General features: G+C 39.0%; 2 protein-coding genes across 4 annotated transcripts in view; both read left to right on the forward strand.

The window, feature by feature from the left end:
• Positions 1 to 854: 854 nt before the first annotated feature.
• agmat (agmatinase (putative)) lies at positions 855 to 5,552 on the forward strand. The gene is made up of 7 exons (XM_020645967.3): positions 855 to 1,243; positions 2,341 to 2,543; positions 2,694 to 2,742; positions 3,674 to 3,869; positions 4,700 to 4,879; positions 5,067 to 5,151; positions 5,235 to 5,552. The coding sequence occupies exons 1-7, from the start codon at positions 924 to 926 to the stop codon at positions 5,306 to 5,308; spliced, it is 1,107 nt and encodes a 368-aa protein (XP_020501623.2). The 5' UTR covers positions 855 to 923; the 3' UTR covers positions 5,309 to 5,552.
• Positions 5,553 to 14,221: 8,669 nt separating this feature from the next.
• hspg2 (heparan sulfate proteoglycan 2) overlaps positions 14,222 to 23,382 on the forward strand; it is a 102,003-nt gene continuing 92,842 nt past the window's right edge. For all 3 annotated transcript variants that reach the window (XM_065961083.1, XM_065961084.1, XM_065961085.1), the window contains exon 1: positions 14,222 to 14,603. In XM_065961083.1, the coding sequence (XP_065817155.1) occupies positions 14,535 to 14,603 (69 nt within the window). In that variant the 5' untranslated portion in view covers positions 14,222 to 14,534. The remainder of the gene's footprint in view (positions 14,604 to 23,382) is intronic.

Below are 23,382 nucleotides of genomic sequence, written 5' to 3' on the forward strand. Positions count from 1 at the left end.
ACAAATAATTCAAATGAAATTAATTGAAATAAATAAATAAAAAATATTTAAAAAAGAGTTAAAAGTTATAGTGCAGAGATAAAGTTTAAAATCTTAAAATCTAATAATTCTAACATGTATGATGTAGCCCAACTTAAAAACTAGGCTACTATATCATACTATATTTTCAAAGAGTTGCCTGCTGCAAGATGTTCTCTTATTTAAGATAAATGTAGTAAAGTGGAAAAAAGGTGGCATAAATGAAATAGAGTAGAAATACTCTAATAATGAACAAGCACCCTAAATGTATAAACACAGTATAGCCTTCTATAGTAGGTCTAAATGTAGCCCACACAACTAGAAGGTAGTCAAATATATTTATTCCTTTATGTCAATTTTGTGTGTTTGACAGAGAAAGACATGAACTTGGAGAAGCAATTTAGCAAGGATGTTCTTTTTGTAAGAGTGGGGTGATAATTATAGGTTTGAAATGAAATGATGTAACTTTAAACCAATCATTCTTGTTTTCTTATTTCTTATGATATTTTGACGTAGGCTACTTGTAATCATCATTTTAACTTCATTCTTCATATGGTTTCATGAACTTGTTCTCTTGTCCCTCCCACCTGCTATGTTTACGGTCCAATGCTGCCTTCAAGGCCAAAGAACATGTTGGAACTTTGTAAATCACACGCAAGGACCCTCCAAAAAGGTTGCAAATGTAGACTCATGCCTCACCGAGAGTGACGTCATTCTGTTAAAATTTCCATTGACTATCAGAGATGGGATGATGTGTACAATTCTAACCTGGTGGATTTGATTTTCATTTCCCTTTTGCTGAAACATGTAAGTTACGAGCTGGTGTTCTTCACCTGAAGTAACAGTAGAGACCCGTGTGGTCACCACTCAGCAACTCCATATCAAACTTATGACTGTCCGCAAATATGTTTGCATTCTTGAGGAACCTTAATGTTACTCGCACTGTCATTTCTCCGCCTTGCAGGGGGACAAAGGTGGACTTCTTCTCTCTGAGGACACGACAAAGTTTGACTCTGTGCAGGGAAGGACAGAGTGTGTGCACAAGTCCAAACCGAAAGTGTTCAGGGAGCCGCTACAATGTACCTCCGAGCGCCGAGTTTGTTGCGAGGGTGTCGGGGATCGCCACCATGGCCAAGTTACCCTTTCAGGAGACAGCAGAGGGGCTTGATGCGGCGTTCATAGGAGTCCCGATTGACACCGGGACCTCCAACAGACCCGGAGCCAGGTGCTGCTTTTCAAACTGTGGTAGCTTGTTGCTGCTGAACGAGCCTGCAGCAAGAGTCTATATTGATTTACACTTACCAAATCTGTAACAGTATTACACCAGTTATAATAACCATAGCAGAATGTGTAAAGGTCATTTTTAAATTGCAGAGGTGTCATATTCTCTACGTATGTTAATCATTAGTCAGTTAAATTATGACACTAATTAACTAAAGCTGTTTATAAGTAGCCTAAAGTTGTAATAGTAGATGTGGAAAAAATACAATTTTACTTAATTAAAACGAGCAATTACAACAAAGTCATTGTAAAGTCATTTTTAATTTGTCTACATTGCAAAGTTTATTATTTTATTGTCACATATATTATTGAATTGTGGTGTCAGTCAAAATGTAATTGGTTTAATCCTTATATGTATAGAGAAGTTAAACCATTTAGTGAATTAAGAATTAGAAGTGGCCTCTCCTTAAAAAAAAAAAAGGTCATATGAACCTGCATTATTCACACCAGCCAGCAGGGGGGCGGCTCTGATGTTTTGCAAAAGAAGTCACATTGAGTTGAAGTCCACCAGATATTGACCCAACTTCCTGCTTGGTTTATGACCTTAATTCAACTTTCCCCAGTGAGTTTATGGACTGGCTTGCTAGCTGATCGTCTCCTTTACAACCCTGCTTTTATAGCTTTAGCTGCTTTATAATGCCTGTTTGTAAATGAGTCTTTGAAATCCATAATACAGGAAGAAAGAGGACAAAACACTGATTAAACACTGCATTAAGAACACAGACTTTAAAGTAAATATACAGCTTGAACTTTAATGTGCTGGGATCTTTAAACCTATACCAATGCTTTATATTTCATTTACTAGGTTTTTGAGTAAAACTATTAGGCTCAAAAGTAATATTGTGGTTGATGAATTACCTGGAGTAAAAAGTACAACATCTCTGAGAAATGTAGTGTAGTGTCATGGACAAGCTTTGAAGTACTTGGGTTAAGTACAGGTGCCTTAAACTTCAGGGACAACAGTCAAATCTATCGCTCATTAGAAATCTTTGCTGTGGGAAATGTTGAAATTAATTCCACTTATTTGCTCCTCCTCTGCAGGTTTGGTCCCAGACAGATCAGAGTGGAGTCTGCCCTGCTGAGAGCGTACAACAGCGGCACCAGGGCAGCGCCGTACGAGTCTCTCATGGTGGCTGACATCGGGGACGTCAATGTGAATGTTTACGACCTGAAGGACACCTGCAGACGCATCACGGAGGCCTACAGGAAGATCCTGGCTACCGGATGTATTCCTCTGACCATGGGTAAAAAATCTTTTAGGCAGATAATCTTATATTATCATGATTATATCCAGCTGTGCAATGTTTATTATATGTAATAATTATCATTTAAGTAGCACTTTGAACTGTAGCTTGACTGAAGTTCATGCACTAAGGAGTTTCTGATTTCTGCAGGCGGCGATCACACAATTGCATATCCGATCCTGCAGGCCGTGGCTGAGAAGTAAGAAGTCCATGTATCATTGACAGTTGCTGTTCATTTTGTATATGTTTGATAATTAAAGAGGCTCAGAGGCTTTCATTGACTGTACAAGGATAGATGTGACTTTAACCTGGTTTACTAAAGTGATAATCATTTGAACAAAAGGACAACAAGTTGCATTTTTTCATTTTTAGAATAACTTAACAATCATTTAGTTGAATTAGAAAGAACTTCAGTTTGTGTAGTTAGTTTTAAAAAAGGCAGAAGTCCAAATATACCCCCTGCAAATTCTAAAAGGTCAAAAAGAGATCTGCAGATTTTCTTTCTTTTTTTTTTTTTGACAAACAGTCTGAAACCCCAAATGTAAAAAAAAAAAAGCGGAAATTCTGCACAAATAATCAAATGGAGCCAACAAGTTTGTGGCATTTTTTGTGATAAGCAAGTGGCACGATTCATCAGTTTCAAATTCGACATTTAGTTTTCTTTGGTTGATAGATTTAAACATTTTTAAGTATGAATTTCAGACCTTGAAGGGGTATTGTTATATAGTTTTAGTTTAGTTTATTAATGAAGTTTAACATGCCATTCAGCAAAGGGTCTCCAGCCCACAATGGGATTAAAAGACGCTGACAAACATAACAAACAAGAGCATGAATCTAAACTCTGTGTCACTGAAAATAACTTGACTGTGTTTTATTGTGAGCGAACAACGGCTACCCTGTTGACCATTTATAGATACATGTTATTATGTTTTTGCTGCATGATTATCTCTCAGGTTTTTTCATGACTGTGTGTTATTTGCAGACGTCTGTCAACCCTAAACAATTCAACAAACCCTTTAAGCTTCAACCAAAATTCAAATATCTGAGAGAGAAAAATAACTACATCTGTTGACAATTTCCTCGTCCCTTTTCTCGTGCTTCAGTCAGTGTGTTCTGTCATGATTTGTCAGGCACGGCCCAGTGGGTCTGATCCATGTGGACGCTCATGCGGACACCAGTGATGTGGTCTTGGGGGAGAAGATTGGACACGGGACTCCATTCAGACGTTGTGTGGAGGAGGGACTGCTGGACTGTAAGAGAGTGGTCCAGATCGGCCTGCGGGGGTCAGGCTACTCTCCTGATTCATACGAATGGAGCCGAGCACAGGTTCCTCTACTTCAATATTTGATATGACCTTAAGGAAGAAACTCAGGATGAATGCTGTTCTTTATTTCATTATGTTTGTCTACAGTTTGAGTGACTATGCCACAGAGAATATCCAGTTCTCATGTAAAGTACTTAGAGAAACCTAATTTTTCCCCTCACAGGTTCTGACTGGAGATTAGATATAAAAAGATGAACGCAGGGCTGCAACATCTAAATGTTTAGAAAAAAAAGTGGAGGAAAACTTAAAACCAAAAAACATTGGGATAAATGATCCAGGTCCAGGCACTCAGGATGCTTTGAAATTTACAGAAGGCCTTTAATTCATCGGGCTAGAAACATTTAAAATACAAAAAAATTGAGGGTGTAGTGACCATATTCTGTTTAAAACTATTATTTATAGTTTCTGGTAGTGACATACTGAAGCAAAGAGAGTTATTATTGCTGCAGTCACCACAGGTGTGCAATATTTCTTCTGGCCTCGAGGGGCAAAACTTAATCAATACATCAGATACATCCTGAGTTCCTGGACCTGAATCATTTATATCATATTCCCCTCCATGAGCACCTTTGGTTTGATGGATACCAGAGCCTCTCCTGTTGTCACACTTTTTGTCACATATAAATGTTTCGATTGTTGAATAATCTGTTATTTATTCGCTGAAATTATAAATAACTGTGAAGTCAATGAAGGCTTCTTACAATGCCTTGCTTTACCTTATAACAGTCATGAACCAATGACATTATATCGACCAAAATCGGTCAAAAAAAACATTTTAGAATCTGGAACCAGCTCATTTTGTGGATTCTTTTTTTTTTTTTTTTGTGTTCAGGGTTTCCGTGTGGTACAAGTGGAGGAGTGCTGGTTCAAATCTCTGGCTCCTCTGATGGCTGAGGTCAGGGCTCAGATGGGCAGCGGTCCAGTTTATCTCAGTTTTGACATCGACGCTCTTGACCCTGGATTTGCCCCGGGAACTGGCACACCGGAGATAGCAGGCCTCACTCCCATACAGGTAAACAGTGAAGCAGACTTTAACCCTTCGAGCCTCTAAGCATATAAAAGGACAACACCAGCTTATATTTTATATATCATGTAAAGAATGAAAAACAACTTCTGGTTCTTATATGAACAACAGAGTTTTTTGTATTTCTTTTCTATGTAACAATACTGATGCATCTTCTTTCTTTGATTGGTTTTAGGGGGTTGAGATAATTCGAGGCTGCCGAGGTATAAACCTTGTTGGATGTGATCTCGTGGAGGTGTCTCCACCCTATGACACCACAGGTACTCCACACTTTATTTCAGTCACACTTCTTTATTTTCTCAATACAGTCGTTGTTTTAATGTACATGTTTTCTGCTTGACAGGGAACACTGCACTGACTGGCGCCAATCTCCTTTTCGAGATGCTGTGCGTCCTCCCAAAGATAAAATATTACTGATCGGACCAAACTGAACTGAACTGGAAGCTTTTTAACAACGTAAGCAAAGAAATCCACGCCCAGCTGAGAAGGCCGTCCTCCAGAATACACAAATGTTTACAACCATCATAAGGATAAATCCACTATTAAAGACCAATTCAAACAATACAGCTGTTGCTGATTATATGTTATATTTCTTAAAATTACATCTATCGTCATGGTCTGTGGTTAAAAAAATAAATGAATAAACTATTCACAAGTTTTACTTTTTCTCTTACGTGTTATGATTGTTTTTAGAGGGAACTCAATGCACACAAATAAACAAAATGTCTCCAACCTTTTTATTTGTAAATAATAGTATCCGATATCTGTGGAGGATCAGAATTACAGTAAGTCAGAAACATTTGACTTCCAAAAGTTTACATCAAATTGTTTTAATTCTTCATTTTTATTATATCTGTCATATCAAGGTGTTACAAATAGGCACTTTTTTTTTTTTTTCACGATAAATGGGTTTCTTTAATATCAGTCAGATTTATAGCCTACATACAAATCCTGCTAATATGTCACCACTCAGTTTGGTTTAAAAAAAAACACTTTAACCAAATATATTCTGTAGAAGATTTTTTTTTTTTTTTTTTTAACTAATTAAATAATTAACTGACTGTTTCTTGTACCTGCTTTAATCTACACTGTTATAGTGAGCTACCTGTCTGACAGCGGTGAAGCGCAAATGAATCAAACGTACGCATAACTTCTCCCTCCACGTGCGCTGTTACCGGGACCAATCACCGCAAGCGAAAATGTAAACAAGGAAACAGCTGATTCAGCCTCGCGCGCATTGGAGAAAATGAAAAAACAAACTTTTATTATGATTAGCAAATAAAGAAAGAATAATTTATCTCACCAACTGTGCTGAATTAAGGACGACATGGTAAGTTAATTAATTAGCTAATTTTAAAGTCAGTTATTAAACGTTTTAATCTGCTTTAGTTGCCCTCTTCAAAAAGAGATATATTTAATTGCATTTTATTGATCTTTTAGCCAACTATGTAGCCCATCTTAACAGTTTGATACTATTTGAATTGCTTTGTCTTTGGAGGTAACCTTTCTTTAGGCTGCTGTCTATCTTTATCCCCCAATATCTTAAATAATAATGTAAAATATAAAAACTAGCCTTTAAGTATATTCCATGTCTAGCAGTCCTCAAAATGAAACCAACCCATGAATATGTGGATTCCAGTCTCATTAACCAATTTTAAATAACTCATGAAAGTTTTTGTAGCCTACTCCAAGGGTGAGAAACCTTTATTTAAACAATTTACAAATTCTGACACACAATGCCCTTCACCACAAAGTCACTTTATTCAGTTTTGTTCACGTTTCTTTAATATTCTGTCCAGTGTGGAAAGGGAATAGAAACATTTTCTCTGGTAATACAAACAGTGAAAAGTCTTGAGTGAACGACGTATGTATTTTATTAGCATTTTAGATTTAGTGTTGATACTTATTTAACATTTTGACAAATTGATCTTTTTGTTAAAGCTCTGGTGACCAAAGACTCGAGGCTGTAACACAACTGGAGAATCTTTCGGTAAGCACAATTATTTTAATTTCTTTTTTTTTTTATAAACAAACAACGAACAGAAATACAAATATTGTTGTAAAAGACCAGATCTGTATTGCAGCACAATGAATACATCTTTTTCTCAACATGACTTCTGTGTTTATAACTTCATCTCATTGTACTGCAAAAAATAAAGGTCTATTTATGTCCTCAAAGACTGCAGTGAAACAAACCGTACATAATAAACACATTTTGTATAACTTACTTTACAAGGAGCATTTCAAAGTCCATGTCATCATATCTTATTTATAACGAATCAGGCTGCAAATAAATAAATAAATAGGGTATTTATTGGGCATTAAAGGTGAAAACTGTGAAACTGCACTCTGCTAAGTGAAGCATTGAGTGTTCTCAGCTTGACTAATGTGAGGGACTCAAAGTGATCTCGCTCACATGGGGAACATTTGTTTAAGACATTTGCATTCGTCCTTGAATGGAAACAGGCGTGTTCTGTGATGTCAGCTGATGAGGTTATGCTATCCATTTTTTATTTAAGGCTTCAGTTTATCCTATCTTTTAACTGCAATGATAAAGCTATTTTGGTCTTGGGTGTAATACTCTTTTTCTCCAGTAGAGGGCACTTAATGCTCAAATAAATTGTTTATAACAAGTGAGGTTTCTTTTTTTTGGTGTGTCACCACAGTTATTTTTAAAAACCTAAATAAGGGTCTCAGACTCTCAGTGACGGGAGCTTTCCATGAAAATAAGAAGGTTCTAAGTGTATTTGGTAAAGGCACTAAACCCCCAACCACGCTGGTGTGCTCCCTGTGTAGCAGCCTCACTCTGACATCTCTCCACTAATGCATGTCCACAGATCCTGTTTGTGCATGTGTGTGAGAACCTTGAGAACAGAATTTCCCCTCAGGGATTAATAAAGTAAGATATCTATGCAGCAATATCTATTAAAGGCCTGAGGGCCTTTAATAGATATCTGTCTTGAGGGCATTAAAAGTGAATCACTGATATGGAGCAGGTTTATAGCTCAGTGATAACAAACAGATATGAGGTCTGGTCTTCCTTCTAAAACCCTGCAGTATTGATTCAGAACATTCTGTACCCATTTCTTCTAAAAGTGTACAAGTAGATATTTAACACCCATTTGATAAGGTTTCAATTTTAATGTGCATAAAGGCTGCATGTGTTCCATCCTAAGACGAGCAATGAGATCCTCTCTTTCTCAAGCTGTATCTCTTTCTCTCTGTTTTCCTCAAGTTCAGATCCAGATGAGTCATGAGACCTAATAGACTTATATTTGTATTTACAGGATGCATTAAAGTAACATTCCCCTGATGCTCCAGATGTTGCTGACAAACAGCACGTTGCAATTCAGCATGTTAAAATCTAAAACTTATACTCATTGTCCTTCATCCAGGCTTTGGATTGGTGAGTTTACAGCTCAATAAAACATAACAGTGCCTGTTTAAAAGCCTGGTCCCTCTTACAAGATTTTAAAAATTATATGTGCAACTAAAGGAGCTTTAATGGGAACATGTGTTTTAAAATAAGTTTGTCCTTGAATTGAACGAGACGTATGTTCCCAGCTGTCTCCTCGTGAGGTTAACCTATATGCTGGAGGATCTCGGAGCCATGCGGCTCACCCTGGCTGACATTTTGCTGTCCTGTAGAACACTTATTTTGGTGTATTTAAATACTGTATGCATATTTTGAATTAGTGCATCTGTGTTAGATTTGGTTAATGACAGCACAGTCTTCAGGCTGAAGTCACAGCTGTAGATGTTCTTAGCTTGATGAGCTTTTATTTGTAATGCCTCTTTGATTTTGTGACAAACACAGGCTGCGTCTCTTGTAGCGACAGTCAGTCTCCTTTAGAGTCAACACACATGACTCTATCCTTTGGGTAATGACTTGATGACATGTTGACAATAAGGAGATTCTCTTATTATACCAACAAAATACCTGAAGACATTTGAATTTCTCTTGGTCACTCGGTCCTTTCTGTTTTACTCACCAGGTTATAGTCTGAGCTCATCCTCTAGTAAGAAAGTCTCTTAAAATGCTGCAAAAGGCGTCTCACAGACATCGCCTGGTTCCTGTGACTCCCATTGCAGACGTAAGCTGAATTTTCACAACAGGAACTTCCTCTGAGACGAGGACCCATTCAAGGAACTCAATGTGTGTTTTTGCTGCAGGGTCCACAGTCTTTTTTAGGACATTCTTTTTTTAAGACTTTAACTCACAGATTGATGGGTGGTTGGTGTGGGGGTCAGGAGGCAGGACATGACATACAAAGGAACAACATTGTCTGGCGCTATATTACAGTTTTTGCATCAGTGCTACCTGTAGTTAGGCGTATTCACAGTTTTTTACGAATGAGTGGTAAAGCAGATACTTGCAAGCTGAAAATAAAAGAATGCAGCTTCACGACGTTTCTAGTCGCTCACTGATCACTTGATGGAAAAATCCTCACCTCCCCCTGGTCGCATGCATTTAATTTTTCCTGGTTTTGACCTTCTGCATTCAAACATTGGCTCACCCCAACTTCACGTGGAAATTTGACAATAGGGCTAGCAGGATGAATCCAGGGTGGAAAGAATCAGTTGTTCGCATTCACACATGCAGCTAGTCCTGACAATTTCAGGAAATTTCAAGAGTTTTGTGCATGTGTGAATGAACACACCACATGTGTCATCTGTTATTTTATTTTATTTATTTTACCTTTATTTTACCAGGCAGAATTGCTTGAGATCAAATGACCTCTTTTTTGAGCAAGGCCTGGCCAAAATGGCAGCAGCAAAAAAGAAATACAAGACAAACCCAAAAAGAAAGAAAGCACAGACATGAGAAAAAGAGACAAATACAGTCCAGAAGGTGAAGAAGAAGATTGAGGAGGAGGAGGAGGAGGAGGACAAGATCATGTTAAACAAAAACAAAACACAACACCACAATACACACTAAAAGAACAACTATGTGATGACGATAAAATACTATGCAGTGAAACATTTACACACTCCAAAATTAGCCATTAAAAAACTTCACGTCATAATGGATAGATGATAGAACTGTAAAAACCTCATGTTAGTGTTTGTGTCTGACAGAGTAAGTTCCAAATTTAAATGAGTAAATAATAATAAAAATGTTTCCAAAAGTCTCCATTGAAAGCTTCTCACCTCCCCTTTTTAGGAAAACACATGTTTGTGGAAGTCATTTGTTGAAATAAGTTTGACAGGATGAGGACAACTCATTGTGTATCAGAGTTAAAGGTCGTTGACCCTCACTGAAGAGCGGAAACGGATCATTTTATTTGGCTGATCTGTCGTCCATTGTCACAGCTGTTCCCTACAGCTGCACAGTCCAGCTCCAGTTGGCCTAACACACCGTGCTACGATACATGTAATAGACAGTGCCGGCCGGTGCTGGAGTGAGTCGTCTGACATCTTCAACACCATACCTCATATCTGAATCTAATCATGTGTGCCGAGTGCAAACACAGCAACAATCACCACGAGTGGGAGTGATCAGATTTGAATCAAAGGTTGCTGCTGAACTTAAAGTTATAAATGACTGTCTGTGTCCCCGCTGGATAAAGTTTTCTCTCAGAATGGACATGATTCTGTGAGGAAGCTAGTTGAAAAGGACTACACTCTACACTAAGCACCAATAGGTGGTGTTCATGAGTCACAGAGCGGAGGATGCAGAAGAATCCTCTGCATTTTGTTGAAGAGCACTTTGGTTTCAGGACCTATAATAAAGTTTGACCTGAACATGTCGGACACAAAATTTCCAGTTCTTTTCTGCTGACAGGATGCGAGGGAGGAGTCCTCAAATCACACCACTGCGGTCTGTGAGATGCTTCCAGTGTGTATTCACGGTCAAAGAGCAGAAATGATCTCTCTGTGGTATTCGAGAGGAGTCTTAAAGAGCACTGGAACAGACGTCTGCTCGAAGGACTTGTGATTCAGTCTCAGCCTCTCCCTTTGTGTTCATGTGTTTATTTGAAGAAGGCTGGCTCTAAAAGGTGAAAATATTACAAAATGAAAATATTAAGAAGACAAAATCTTTATGAATACAACAAGGATTGAACGTTGTGTTCCTTATTAAGCCATGATTTAACAAGTCTATTACATATTGTCCAATCAGGGTCTTGCACATCACAATGTGCCTTAACGATTTAAAAAGAAAAAGGTCAAAGGGGAAATAAAAAATGCAGTGGTTGATTATTCGACATCCTACAGTTGTCCTTCTCAAAAATGAACGAGAGCTATTGGTAGCTAACTGCAGTTTTTCTCCATCTCCCTTTCATCGGTCATCTAAAAATCTCCCTGAGAATGATGTTCCACAGGTGGAAAAACATCCTGATTATTACTTGCTGCATTGAAACATTGACTCACTCCAACGTCACATGAAAATGTTGCTCTAGGGCTAGTAGGAAGAATTTGGGGTAAAGGCAGGATGGGAAAAATCAGCTGTTTGCATTCACACATGCAGATTGATAATGTTTCGCAACTGTAAACACCTCATGTTAGTCTTTGCTTTGTGTCTGACACAGTAAGTTCCGAATTGAAATGAACAATCTCCCTGAGATTGAAGTTGCATCCCTTGCAATGGTTTCTCCTCTCAGGTGGAAAACCACTGCAGGGTTTATGTCTCATCCATAAACAGTCTTCCTCCGTCATGTATCTTTCATGTTGTTATCCATCCTCATGGTTTTGATTATTGATACTACACTTTGATCTTTACAAAATAATAATTTTTATTCCCTTGATGGTATGTATTATAAATATTGTACTACATATTTTTTTAAATAAAGAATTGTTTAAAAGCAAATTATGTCATAGTATGCATCTTAAAGCTCCTGTGGGGAATTTTCATTGTGTGTTGATTTTGGCGCCCCCCTGTGGACAAAGCATTACCTCACATCTAGTTGCTTGTCATGCCCATGCATATGCAGTGTTCTCTGATTTAAAATAAAATCTTATCCTGCTTCTCTTAAAAATTAAAATGTTTCCCTCACTGTGAATCCTATCCATGAAAAATTGTAAACAAAAGTTGTGTCTGCAGCGTGCTGTCAATCACCTCGTCTGACTCCTACAGTACCCAGTATTTTTTTTAAAGTTCATTTATGGGCTTTTGATGTCTTTATTGTAGAGACAGGAAAGTGGATGGAGTCAGAAAGCAGAAGACAGAGATAAAGTGGGGAATGACATGCAGGAAAGGAGCCAGAAGTCACATTCGAACCTGGGCCGCCTACTTGAAGGACTCCAGCCTCTGGTCATTTGGCGCGCACTAACCACTGGCTACCGACAGTATTTTATTCCAGTCTTTTCCATCACCAGCAAAAAATGTTCTCAAAGGAGCTTTAAATAGGGGAGAGAATAAAAAAAACTTAAACACACGGTGTGGAGAAAGAACACTTCTGGGGTGCCGTTTTTGGAAAACACATTTGCATATTTTAATGATGAACAAGTAGTGGATGTATTCAAAATATTTTTTTACTTAGTTCTTGAACCTCTCATGTCCGACAAACATTGCTGTGTAATCTAATTACTTTGTAAGAATGCAAATCTCACAGTACATTCACAACATACCAACCAGCATGATAAGCCCGTTCTGTTCATCTCTCCTTTTAGCCTAGTTTGGAGAACACATGAGAACAGCTCCTCTCTATTTTTATTCAGGGTTCAGCTTTTAATTGGAAACAGCTGTTCTCACAAATCTCTGTGTTACAGTATGCTGTTATCACTGCTTACATGAATGGACAAACACACAGTGCTGCTCACAGATGCTCATTATCAGTATTTTAAAAACATTTCACTGTTTGGTTTATCCTTATGGCATGTGGGGATCGTAAGGCAACACGGGGACTTCTACTGTGTTTCCTATATTCCTCATTTTGGTTCTTGTTGTAATGCATGTTATATCTCCAGGAGAGGGCGCTTAATGCTAAAGTATGCAACATTTAGCCACTCAGATCCCTTTTAGTTAAGTTTCAAACAGCAGTTCTATTTTCTACCAAAACAACCTTAGTGTTTCAATGTCCAGGAGTTTTAATACTACTTTTATTTGACATTTATTAAGTAGGTATTATTTATTAATAAGTGTAGAGTGCAGCTGAACTACATCTCAGTAATACCAGTTATGACTTTGAAAAGATGTGACCTGAGGGCATGGAAAGGAAACCAAAGACATGGGTGGCTGAAAATGAAAACGACAACGTCCAGTCGTCTTTGTTTAACTTTTTATTTTTTTTTAAATAAAAGGTAATGTCACTGTTTTGTTCATGTACTGTATATACATGTCAGAAAAATGGGGCCATCTTACAACCCATTATAACCCTCTATAATAAAGTCCCTGCAGAAGAAGGATTATTATATTACTATTATAGGCTGTTATAGGAAATGCAGAAAATGTCTTCTCTTTAATTTGACTGTTCATATCATACCTAATATTCAAATGTTATTAAATATGATCAATACAATGATTTTTCTCAAGAAAACACAGCATACACCCGCACACATATATGCCTACACACTGAGTTCCTTGACTAAACATGACCATTTAAAACAAAAGACACAAAAAAAAAAACAGATTTCACATGATTATTATTTTTATGTTTGAATTTACTTCTGGAACACATTTTTATATTTATGCATCTTATATGAAAATACACTGAACAACATTTTCTTCCCTGTGTGTTTGAATTCAAGTGAACTGAATGTAGGGAACATTACAGAGAAAAATATCGTCTTCTCATTTAGCCTACATCATTTTTTAGAATCATAGATAGCTTTCCAATTTGCATATATTTCTAAATCATATGCATCAAAATGAATGAATAATGAAAAGTACTATAAGGCTGCTAATTCGTGTGTATTTTTTACTCTTAATTCACTAATTAACTCTTAATTAATATATGAATGCAGGATTTGTACTTCCTGCTGAGTCTTTCTTCTTTAAGTGTGCGACACAGCTACTGTTACTTAATTCAAACTTCCTAGAAGGCGACTTCATTTCGTTTGGAAACTCTTTAAGTCGTAGCCCACCACAGGCGGACTTTGTGTCCTTACGTGGATTCTGTAAAGCACCACGAAAGCATAAGTTTCTCCGGTCTCGACGCACGTGAGCAGTGCGTGGTCGTGTAACGCGGGTCTACGAGGTGGCGTCTCCCCCGCACAGGGATTATCTGTCTTCTCTTTCAGCACTCCCTGAATTCCATTCCGCCTTTTACTTTAACTGCAGCTCTCTCTCTCTCTCTCTCTCTCTCTCTCTCTCTCTCTCTCTGTCTCTCTCTCTCTCTCCCCCTGCTCTGTCCCAGCTCAGGACTTCCCAGTGACTTTGCAAGACTGCACTTAGCACACAACAAGTCCCAACTTTCCGATTGCACGAGCGAGGAGGCAAAAGTGTGGAGTCTCTTTCAAATAAAAAAAAAAACCAAAACAAACAAACAAACAAACAAGCGCGTAAAAATAGGATCCTTTTTTTTAAACCTGTTGATGAAGTCCCACCGGGAGTGGGGCGCAGAGGAGCAGCAGTCCGGGTTTCTTCACAGAGAAAGAAAAAGTCTGAAAAAAGGTGCACCACTCCACTGAAGGACCTCGGGTTTTTTTTTTTTTTTCTTCCTTTCTCCCCAGCAGTCTGCAGCCTGTGCTGGGTTGGTGGAAAATGGGCACTCCGACCACTTCGATCTGTGGACTTATCTTCTGTTTGATACTCACATGCCAGCTTGTTACTGTAAGTGAGCTCAACTTCACTCTTTCTTTTCACTTCTTTTCACCCTCCACTGTGGATTGTTTGTTTCATTCACACACAAAACTCTCCTATGAAGCTGTTCAAACTCTCAGGGGTCAAGTCAAAGTAACAAATCAGTGCTTTCTATGTCCTATTAAAGGCAGCAAAAAAAAAGTGAGGCATGTGTTGATGGTTGCTATTTATGTTCAGTAAATAGTGTGGTGTGTCTGTGCAGGGCTGCTCGCATGCATGTGGGCTGTTAGAAATGATTCTCAGCTCACTCTGTCACATCAGCATGTACCGTTTAGATGCTTTTAAAAGTAATGTGACAAAACTAGATGCTGCTGTTGAGTGAAGCTGGGCTAAGTTTGTCCACAGATACAAGCTATTCATAGTCTCTCTGGAGTCCTCAACTCCTAAAACCTGCTCAAACTCAGTCAGGCTGCACTTTGCATTGCCTACACTGATAACCCATGGAGTTGATTTTATGTGTGATCTTGTGAGTGTATAATGTATAGAAAAGTGGCTTTCATATGAGAATTTCTCGTTGGTGTCCTGGAACATTTGGACTGACTTCTCTTTGTTTTGAAAATCTGTTAATGTGCAAAAAAAGGCTTTATGAGTACTTTAGAAGAAAAGAAAGAAATAGTGCGCTTGTCCCTTAAGAAAGGGACACCGCACCTAAATGCATTTTTTTCTAAATGTATGTTATGATATGTTCTGTAGAACTACTGATTGGTTTTGAAACTTTGACTTGAATGCGCAAGACACGTTTTTGTATCCAAGATTAGGTCTTCAAATTGCCAATGTTGTCCAAACAGTTGGAAAATATCACAATTATATAAAATAAAGAGAAAAGCTGCAAATCTTCACACTTCAGAAGTTGTAAAATGTTTGGCATTTTACATTATGAATGATTGTAATGAACTATCTTTCTGTTGGTGAAACGAAGGCTCTAATAGTGCACTGCTGGTATTTTTTCCAGCATAATAAAAGATATATCAGTCCTATATACTTTTACCCGGCTGTATCGGAGGTGTGAATCATATAGAGGATGAGCATCGTCTTGCTGCTGAGAATAGATGCCCCCCCTCCACCCCACCCCACCGCCCTTCTCCACCCTCTCAAAATCCCGTCTGCTCTCTCACCTTTGTGCCCTCGAATAAACAGAGCTGTCACGGCTGAGATATCTGTGACTCCTCTGTGTTGATTTGATCTGAAGAGGAGCCTTTTTTTATTTTTTATTTTTTTTGAACGATGGGACATCACTGCGGCGTCCAGCAGACATAAATCTTACACCTGCCGGATAGAAGAGGATATGAGCTGTGATATTCCAGACGTTTGAAAAGCTTTATGCTGATGACTCCAAGGTATATTTAACATCCTGCTGTGGCATGCATGCGATGGAGTGCCAAGCCTTCTTCTGTGGATGAAAATGATCTATAACTTTGTGTCGGATCACAAAGTTTGGAGAAACAGTTCATGTAGTCCGGTTTCTTTGTCAATTTAGTTGTGGCAGGTGGCTCTTTAAAAGGAAATCTAGTACAAAAAACATCTATTTTACAAGACAGGGGCATAGGAGAGGAATGAAGACATCCCAAATAGCAGGCAAAGTCCTGCACACTGTCTAAATCGCATACAACACTTAGACAGTCTGCAGAAGTTCACCTGCAATTTTGATAACTGAAATCAAGAAAATAACCAACATTGGGTGCTATATGAATTCTATTTCTGATGTTTAAAATTCTGGTGTCATGACAACCCTAGTTTGCTCATAATGGAGACCTGCTTCCTTAAATTAAGTTTTGTGAGATATCTGTTGTCGCGATTTGGTGCCATATGAAAAAAAAAAAAAAAAAGGTTGGTTGATTGATCAGTTGCACCCACAAAGACAACACTAGTTCTTTATCTTCGTTATCATCGATCCACCAAAATCCATTCTGGTCCCCGGAGAGCTACCATCCCCTGACACTGCAGGTTAAAAGCAGACGTCCTACACACTTTAACCCCCGTGTGATTGACTACCAAGCCAACAATAATATCGTAATGAAATTATCTGGAACCACAAGCATCTGTTTCTCGCATTACTCAACTTTGAACTACAGCAGGCCGACTGTCTCTCTTGATTCAATTACGCACACGTTCTGGTGTTACTATGGGCCCTCCTCTCACCCCCACTGGAATGTCAGGGTCATGCGCATCAACTCAAACAATCAAAGTCAATAAAAACTCTCAGTGGGTAAGAGGTCTCAATAACAAATGAAGCCCCCGTAGCCTGCTGTGAACCACCAGCATGTACAAGTCTGAGAAACGATTCAAGCCATTTTTCTTACGGCATAATGTTCCATAAAACCTGTTTTGATTTACACCTGAAGATGGATTGACCTGGTCTTACTTAATCATAAATAATTGAGTGAGGCCACTTTGTTTTCTTGATGTATGACATCAGACCTCCGCTGATAATTTTGGCACAGAGATCTCTCCCAGTATAGACTGTCATAAGTGTCTCTTGACTTCATCTGGGGGTCGTTGTGGTTTGGGGGGAAGGGCGCCCTGGATTCCTATGACTCTATAGACGGAAGAGTGTGTGTCATCGGCGTAAAGATCTGTCTTTCTCTCCTATGTGTGTAACTCAATTCTTTCAATTGCTGCTAAATATTTCTGCAGCAATTCACTCTGATGATGTTTTGAGTCTCTGCTGGGTAATGTGTCGGCTCTGCTAGGTGGTTGGTCTCTGTGTGTGACGACCCGACTACCTGGTGTTTCATTCCCATTCACACTAAACGAGCGCTGACTCTATGGAGTTGCAAAGCACAGCAGTGCAAACACCGGCTCCACTCCACACTTTGAACAGTAGATCAGGTCCGCCCCCCCCCTTCCAGACCTATTCACATAATTGCCCGAAGACTGGCTCTGGTAAACATTGCATTGTTGAATCATAGCCCCAGGGGAGAGGCCATCCTGGCTGAAGGGACAATGCTGCACAGAAGTGGCTCGCCCCCCTCCTCAAGCACATTGGCACATATGGAGCGCAGGCCGGCGGGCTGGCATTTGTTGACTCTGCAGCGAGGTGTGACTCAGGCCGGTATAGGGGTCAGCGGGGTGAACCTGACTCTGTTTCTCAAGTCAGCAGGGGTTCCTTGTGATTTATTCCCAGCCAACTTTAGCTCCTGCTGCAAAGTGTTCTAAACTTTTCACTTTAAATTTGTGTGTGTAGTCGCGTTTACTGCTCTGTTTTCAGTAATCTCTCTACTTGACGTCGTGTGAAACACTTTGCATGACTTTTGTGCGATACAGGCGATTCAAAACGTTGGTAAAAAGCTGTGATGTGCTAAATGAATAAAAACAAGCATTTGTTCAGCATTTTCTTACTCCTTTCCGTGGGTATTTCTCTACTGCTGCAATAGCTCCATTAGGTACAGATGCTGAAAATATTATTTTCAAGTTTATACTTCTTGGCCCCCCAACAGAGAAGTGAGCCTATGCTCTGTTTGATGAAACATTTAACTCAGTTTGTATGAAAGAGGCACACCCCATATGCTTAACTCAAAGAGACTACGCCTGGTATAAATCCTTAATGATGATGTGGTGTTTGAGATTGTTTCTCACACTTGGCAGCCTTTTGTTTCTGTTCATCTTATGAATTAAACAACTGTCAGCAGAGCGACATGTAGACATGTTTATTCCGTCCACTGCAAAAGTAACTGTGCCACATTAATGCAGTGTTGGCTTTTCACATTGATTTGCATTTAATTCACATTTCACCAACAAAACCTGAGACTTGAAGAATGCTTTGGAAATTGGGCAGCAGAAATATGTATTCATCAATTTCTTTGCAACTAGCTTGAATATGCAAAAAGAAAAATCGCTGGGGCCCTTTAAATGTCTTATCTTATCTTTTTCAATTTCTGATCCATCTCCTAGTTTGCAGCTCATGCCAGCCTTGAAGTGTGGTGTTATTAGAATGTATCCAATGCAGGGACTTTTTTGAAGGAACCATATTTTCAGAGATCAGAGTGATGCATGTTCTGTGATGCAAAGCAAGAATTTAGATTGCAGAGATGCATCAAAGCCTAAAGATGAATAAAATATATCTCTGTTTTTTTTCTTTCTCTCACACCAACTTGCACAAACATATGTCTTCTCAGAATACAGTGTGATGCTCTGTGGCTGCTGCTGCTGCTGCTGCAGGAGCGTTGCCCTTTCATGCCCGACTTTGCGTCCGTGTCGGACAGAAGAGCCGACTCCAAACACAGCTGGTACAGCAGCAGCAGCGCCTTGCATGTGCTGACATGAGCTCACATACTCCTGAGTACCGCTTTTTGTAACTAGAGTCCCACACTTTCCATTCACACCTCCTCACACGTTGATACTTCTCTTTTTGAAGCATGTAGCTGCAAACGGCTTTTGTTTCAAATAGTTTTACAGACTTTTGTTTTATCCTCCTCGGATTCATCTGAAGCTTCTATGAATACGTCCAATTTAATTGATCTCTTTTTGATGTTTTTTTAAGTTTTTAACCATCAAACTTTTTCGATTAATTCCGCTCCTTTATAATTTCTTCTTTGATAACCTATCAAATGAAGCAGACCTGCAAAAATTAACTATAAAATAATGCTTTCACTCTTTTCTCTTTGACCATTCTTGTTTAAAAATGACTGTGTGATCATTGAAGTGTGGAAGCTGTGCAGCCTCGTGATCAAAGTGACCATCCTTTAACCAAACCATAACTCACATCCTGCAAGATGCTACATGAATACTAATTTCTACATTTTCCCTCTACTAGAGGGAACCAATTTAATCCGACAGCAGTGCAGCACCATGTATTGAAGGGAAGTCCTTGCATAAATAATTAAATTAGAAAGCTGATCCCCTTTTGTTGTGCGATATGTAATTGTTCATATTTAGAGGTATTGATAACCGACTAAACAAATGCCCTTTGGTCTCTATCTCTAAAGTGAAGCATAGATCACTTTTTGTGCAATAAAGCCAACATGAGTTCATGGTGAGGTCACAGGACGTCCTGAGGACACAACACAGACGACAACACAAGCAATAAAAAAAACAGCTTATCGTCATAAACTGTGGTAGTAAAAAAATGTCTCCCTCTCCATATGTCCTGCCATTGCTTTTTCAAAGAGTTTTAGAATATTTTGATTTTCTGGGATATTTTAACAAAAGATATGATGATATCTATTGGAAATGGTTTATGTCACTTGTTTTCTTTGACGAGCAGGTCTTTAATTTGACGTACTTTAACGGCAATGGTCAGACTGCTCTTCTTAAAACACTGAGCTTTAAATCTAACACGAGTCTCTGAGCCTGATAGCATGAACAAAAGACTATAATAGATTTGTACAGCCTCTGAATTTGACCCATCTTAAACTGCCTTCTTCAATCTTTTCACTTTGTTCTTCCAAGCTTTTTCCCAGGCTGCACTGCAGCTCGCACTCATTAGAGATTCATTGAAATGCTAAGTTAACTGTAATGCACTTTTCCCTTTGAAGGTGTTCCATAGTCGGGCCCTATTCAATCTGCCATTGTCTCTGCTCGCAGCATTGATGTGAAGTCACTTGGGTGTTCTTCACTCTGCTCAAGGGAGCTTCTGCATTGTCTTACATGGGCCCTCCCAACTTATACAGCTACTCTGATGGGGGTTGCTGCCCTTTGCGGGAAAGGCGTTTTTGTGTCTTGTGAATAAAATAGACTTTTTTTTTCTCCAGGGTACTTAAGTTTTCTGAAGAAATGCTATCACTCTTTTGCTATCACAAATGCGATCACTCTTTTCTTCTCCATTGTCTTTTACAAACCAGGGTTGACCCTGACGTCCTGTGAAGTGTTTATAAGAAATCCCACCCTGGTGTGTTATCAGAGCTTGATGATTTCTCACTCCCTGAGACTAGTAGCGCCATGCCTCCACTTCCTCTTACTGTAAGACGAGTCTGTACCTGTGAAAAAAGAAAGGCTGCCATCTTTTCAAGAATTTATTGTAAGCTTAGGTAGATGCAAATTCGCCTAAGCTGTTGGTAAACCCGTAATGTTCTCGGAGGGAGGTCTTTAGCAGACTTCTTCGGTGTAATGGCTCAGAGAAAAAGTAAACAAAGGAGAAAACACTGACTTCAATCTCCTTTTAACTCAATTCAGGTGCATGTTTGTTGACTATAATACACGTCTGATGTGCTTTAGGGGCCTAATTAATGAGAAGACTTAATAAAAATAAAAATAATGAGAGACAAATAAAAGAAGAGAAATTAAAGAAAGCAAAAAAATATCCATCCAGTTTAAAGCCTCTGTACTCTCAGGCGTTACTGATTGAGACCATGATTACACCTCTTCCCAGGAATATGTGGGTGTGGCCAACTTTGTTTGATTGACAGCTTCTCTAACCTGTTAATTTTGAATAAAACCTCTTGGGAGAAGGACCTTTTATCATACCAATATCACCAAGTGCATTTTTAAGACCAAATTCAGTTACTCAATTCTAAAATAAGCCGTGAATCATAAACATTTCCACAGAGACATCATTTTGAAACTTCCCTGTGCTACACTAGCTTAATTAGCTAGCTAGCTACAGCTGGTAAAAATCTGCCCACAGCTCTGATTTCAACAGGAAAATTCAAGATTTGTTTGCTAATGTCAACTAGAAACAACATTTTTATCGACTGTAGTTGGAATAGAAAGCTAGCTAAAAAAACAATCTAGAGTAGCGAGCTAACTCAACGGTCACTGGCTCTAAATCAGGAAGTCTGCATTCACTTGTCTGAAAATATGGACCCACTGTTTCCTAAGCCCTTTTTCATTTTGCTATTCCGCAACAGCGACATAACGAAGCTCTGCTGTCATTTGGCCACGCCTTAAGAACTTCATGTTGATTCTACAATTGTGTAATATCGTTGTCCCAATGTCTGAATTCAAATTGCGTCACGTTGTTGCGGAAGCGTGAGACAGCGTGACACATCGAGAGCTCCACCTCTGCCGATCCCGGCTGGCCCCTTTAATGCCTCTGATACTACCTCCAAAGCCATAACGGAGGCCATAACGCCTCCTTGACATTCACACTGAAGGCAAAACGTCACAGAAGAGTAAATATTGCGCCTTGAAACAGCAGTCTGAATCGGGCAGAAAACAGCAATAGCATTCACAATAGGTATTCTACTATATAATGTCAGACCCTGAAGCCCCTGTTAGTTTATGTGCCATATGCTTCTTGTTTATAGAAGAGTTCATTTCTCAGGTACGGTGCCTCCGCTGTGGCCCTCACTGAGACTACAGAAGCCCTCAGGAGAGACAGGAAAAAGAAAGTGCTCCAGTCTGGTCTGTGTTATCATGTCCGCTGCCGTCCCAGGAGACATAACAATACTTGCACTTTGTTATACAAATATCTACAAAAATGTCCACCGGCTGGTGTTCTCACAGGAACATTTTCCTGTTTGTTTCACCCTCTATCCTTGTCCTCTTTCTGCTCACCTTTCCAGCAGCTGTATGCTGTTGAACTAATACAGAAATCCTTCAAATCCACATTTTCAAGGCGTTGAAAAACAGCTATTTATATCAAAGAACATGTATTTCTTCCCACCTCACCTCACTCTTTCTCCTGTCGCAAGGAAGGCCATTCAGACAAGTAATTGTCTCCATGATGACACACCTTTTGGAGCCGAGAAAAACAAACAGGTCCGTGTTTACGAGGTTGCCAGCCATCCATTGTTTTGGTGCGGTGGCTTGTGATGGTCTGAAACGTTTGTCCCCTGCTGAGTCACCATCCTGTTAGGGAAATGAAACCTGGATTTATCTACACAGACAAGAGGACCCTACTTCCCCTGAAGCAAAGTTTATTCAGGCTTTCCTGTGTCGAGTTCAGATGCCCTGTTCTGTTTGCTGAAATACATAACCCGGTGTATTTCTTGTTTTCCAACCCCCATTTATATTTTCTTTCCCTTTCTTAAATCTTTCCTCTCCAAAGTATGTTTACATTTGCAAATCCCCTTGATCTGTATAGTTCTTTCTGGCATTCATTACTCAAATTGTTAGTCTGTTTTGGCTTCCTATCTCTCCTCCATCTTTAGCCTTTCTTTCTGTCTTTAAAGATAAAGGCCGCTTTTTTTTATTCCTTGCACAGCATGGTCCACTTTATTTGGATTGTGTGTCAGCTGGTCACAGAGTGTAGCTGCGAAGCTCTTCAGAAGTTTTCACAAGTTTTCATAACTTGGCAAGCGATGCACTGGAACTAAGGATTAATGAATTCCCATGGACTTAATTATCCTTAAGTACGAGACCTTTTTGTTGTTGTTTTCTTCTCTCAGCTATAAAGTAATGTATGAATTTCCCTCACAGTGTGTTATAACTCAACAGAAGTGCTTGGTTGGAAGTTGTTTTTTTTCCATCCAGGTTTGCTGCTTTTGAAGATGCATGTTCCATGCCATGAGCCAAACTGTGATGTCATGGAAAGAGTCTTTGATTCGGACGCACAGACTCTCATTCATTCACATTCTGTATTTTTAATGAAAGGATAACAGAAAGCTAATCACAGAGACTTTGAACTGATCTCTGGCTATATAAATGACTTTAGCTTCATCAGAAGTGAAATGTAATGCATCCTGAAGACTTTTAATGTGAATAAAGTTTAAAAACAAGATATCATTTTACAATGAAATATTACAAGTCGCTGACACTGCAACTTTGTAATTGCTAACGTTTGCAAATGTAGGCAGTGACGACAACAGAAAAATTGTTTGCATGCTAAATTAGCTTATGCTGGTTCTTTGATTTGAAATATGATCTCTGG

Source organism: Labrus bergylta, chromosome 12, assembly GCF_963930695.1.
Source record: "Labrus bergylta chromosome 12, fLabBer1.1, whole genome shotgun sequence".
In the NCBI taxonomy this organism is placed as follows: Eukaryota; Metazoa; Chordata; class Actinopteri; order Labriformes; family Labridae; genus Labrus; species Labrus bergylta.

Excerpts from the sequence above, each read along its gene's own strand:
- agmat (XM_020645967.3), top strand. The coding sequence starts at position 924 with ATGTTTGCATTCTTGAGGAACCTTAATGTTACTCGCACTGTCATTTCT. Across the intron at positions 1,244-2,340 it reads TCCAACAGACCCGGAGCCAG|GTTTGGTCCCAGACAGATCA; the intron begins GTGCTGCTTTTC and ends CCTCCTCTGCAG. Across the intron at positions 2,544-2,693 it reads ATGTATTCCTCTGACCATGG|GCGGCGATCACACAATTGCA; the intron begins GTAAAAAATCTT and ends TGATTTCTGCAG.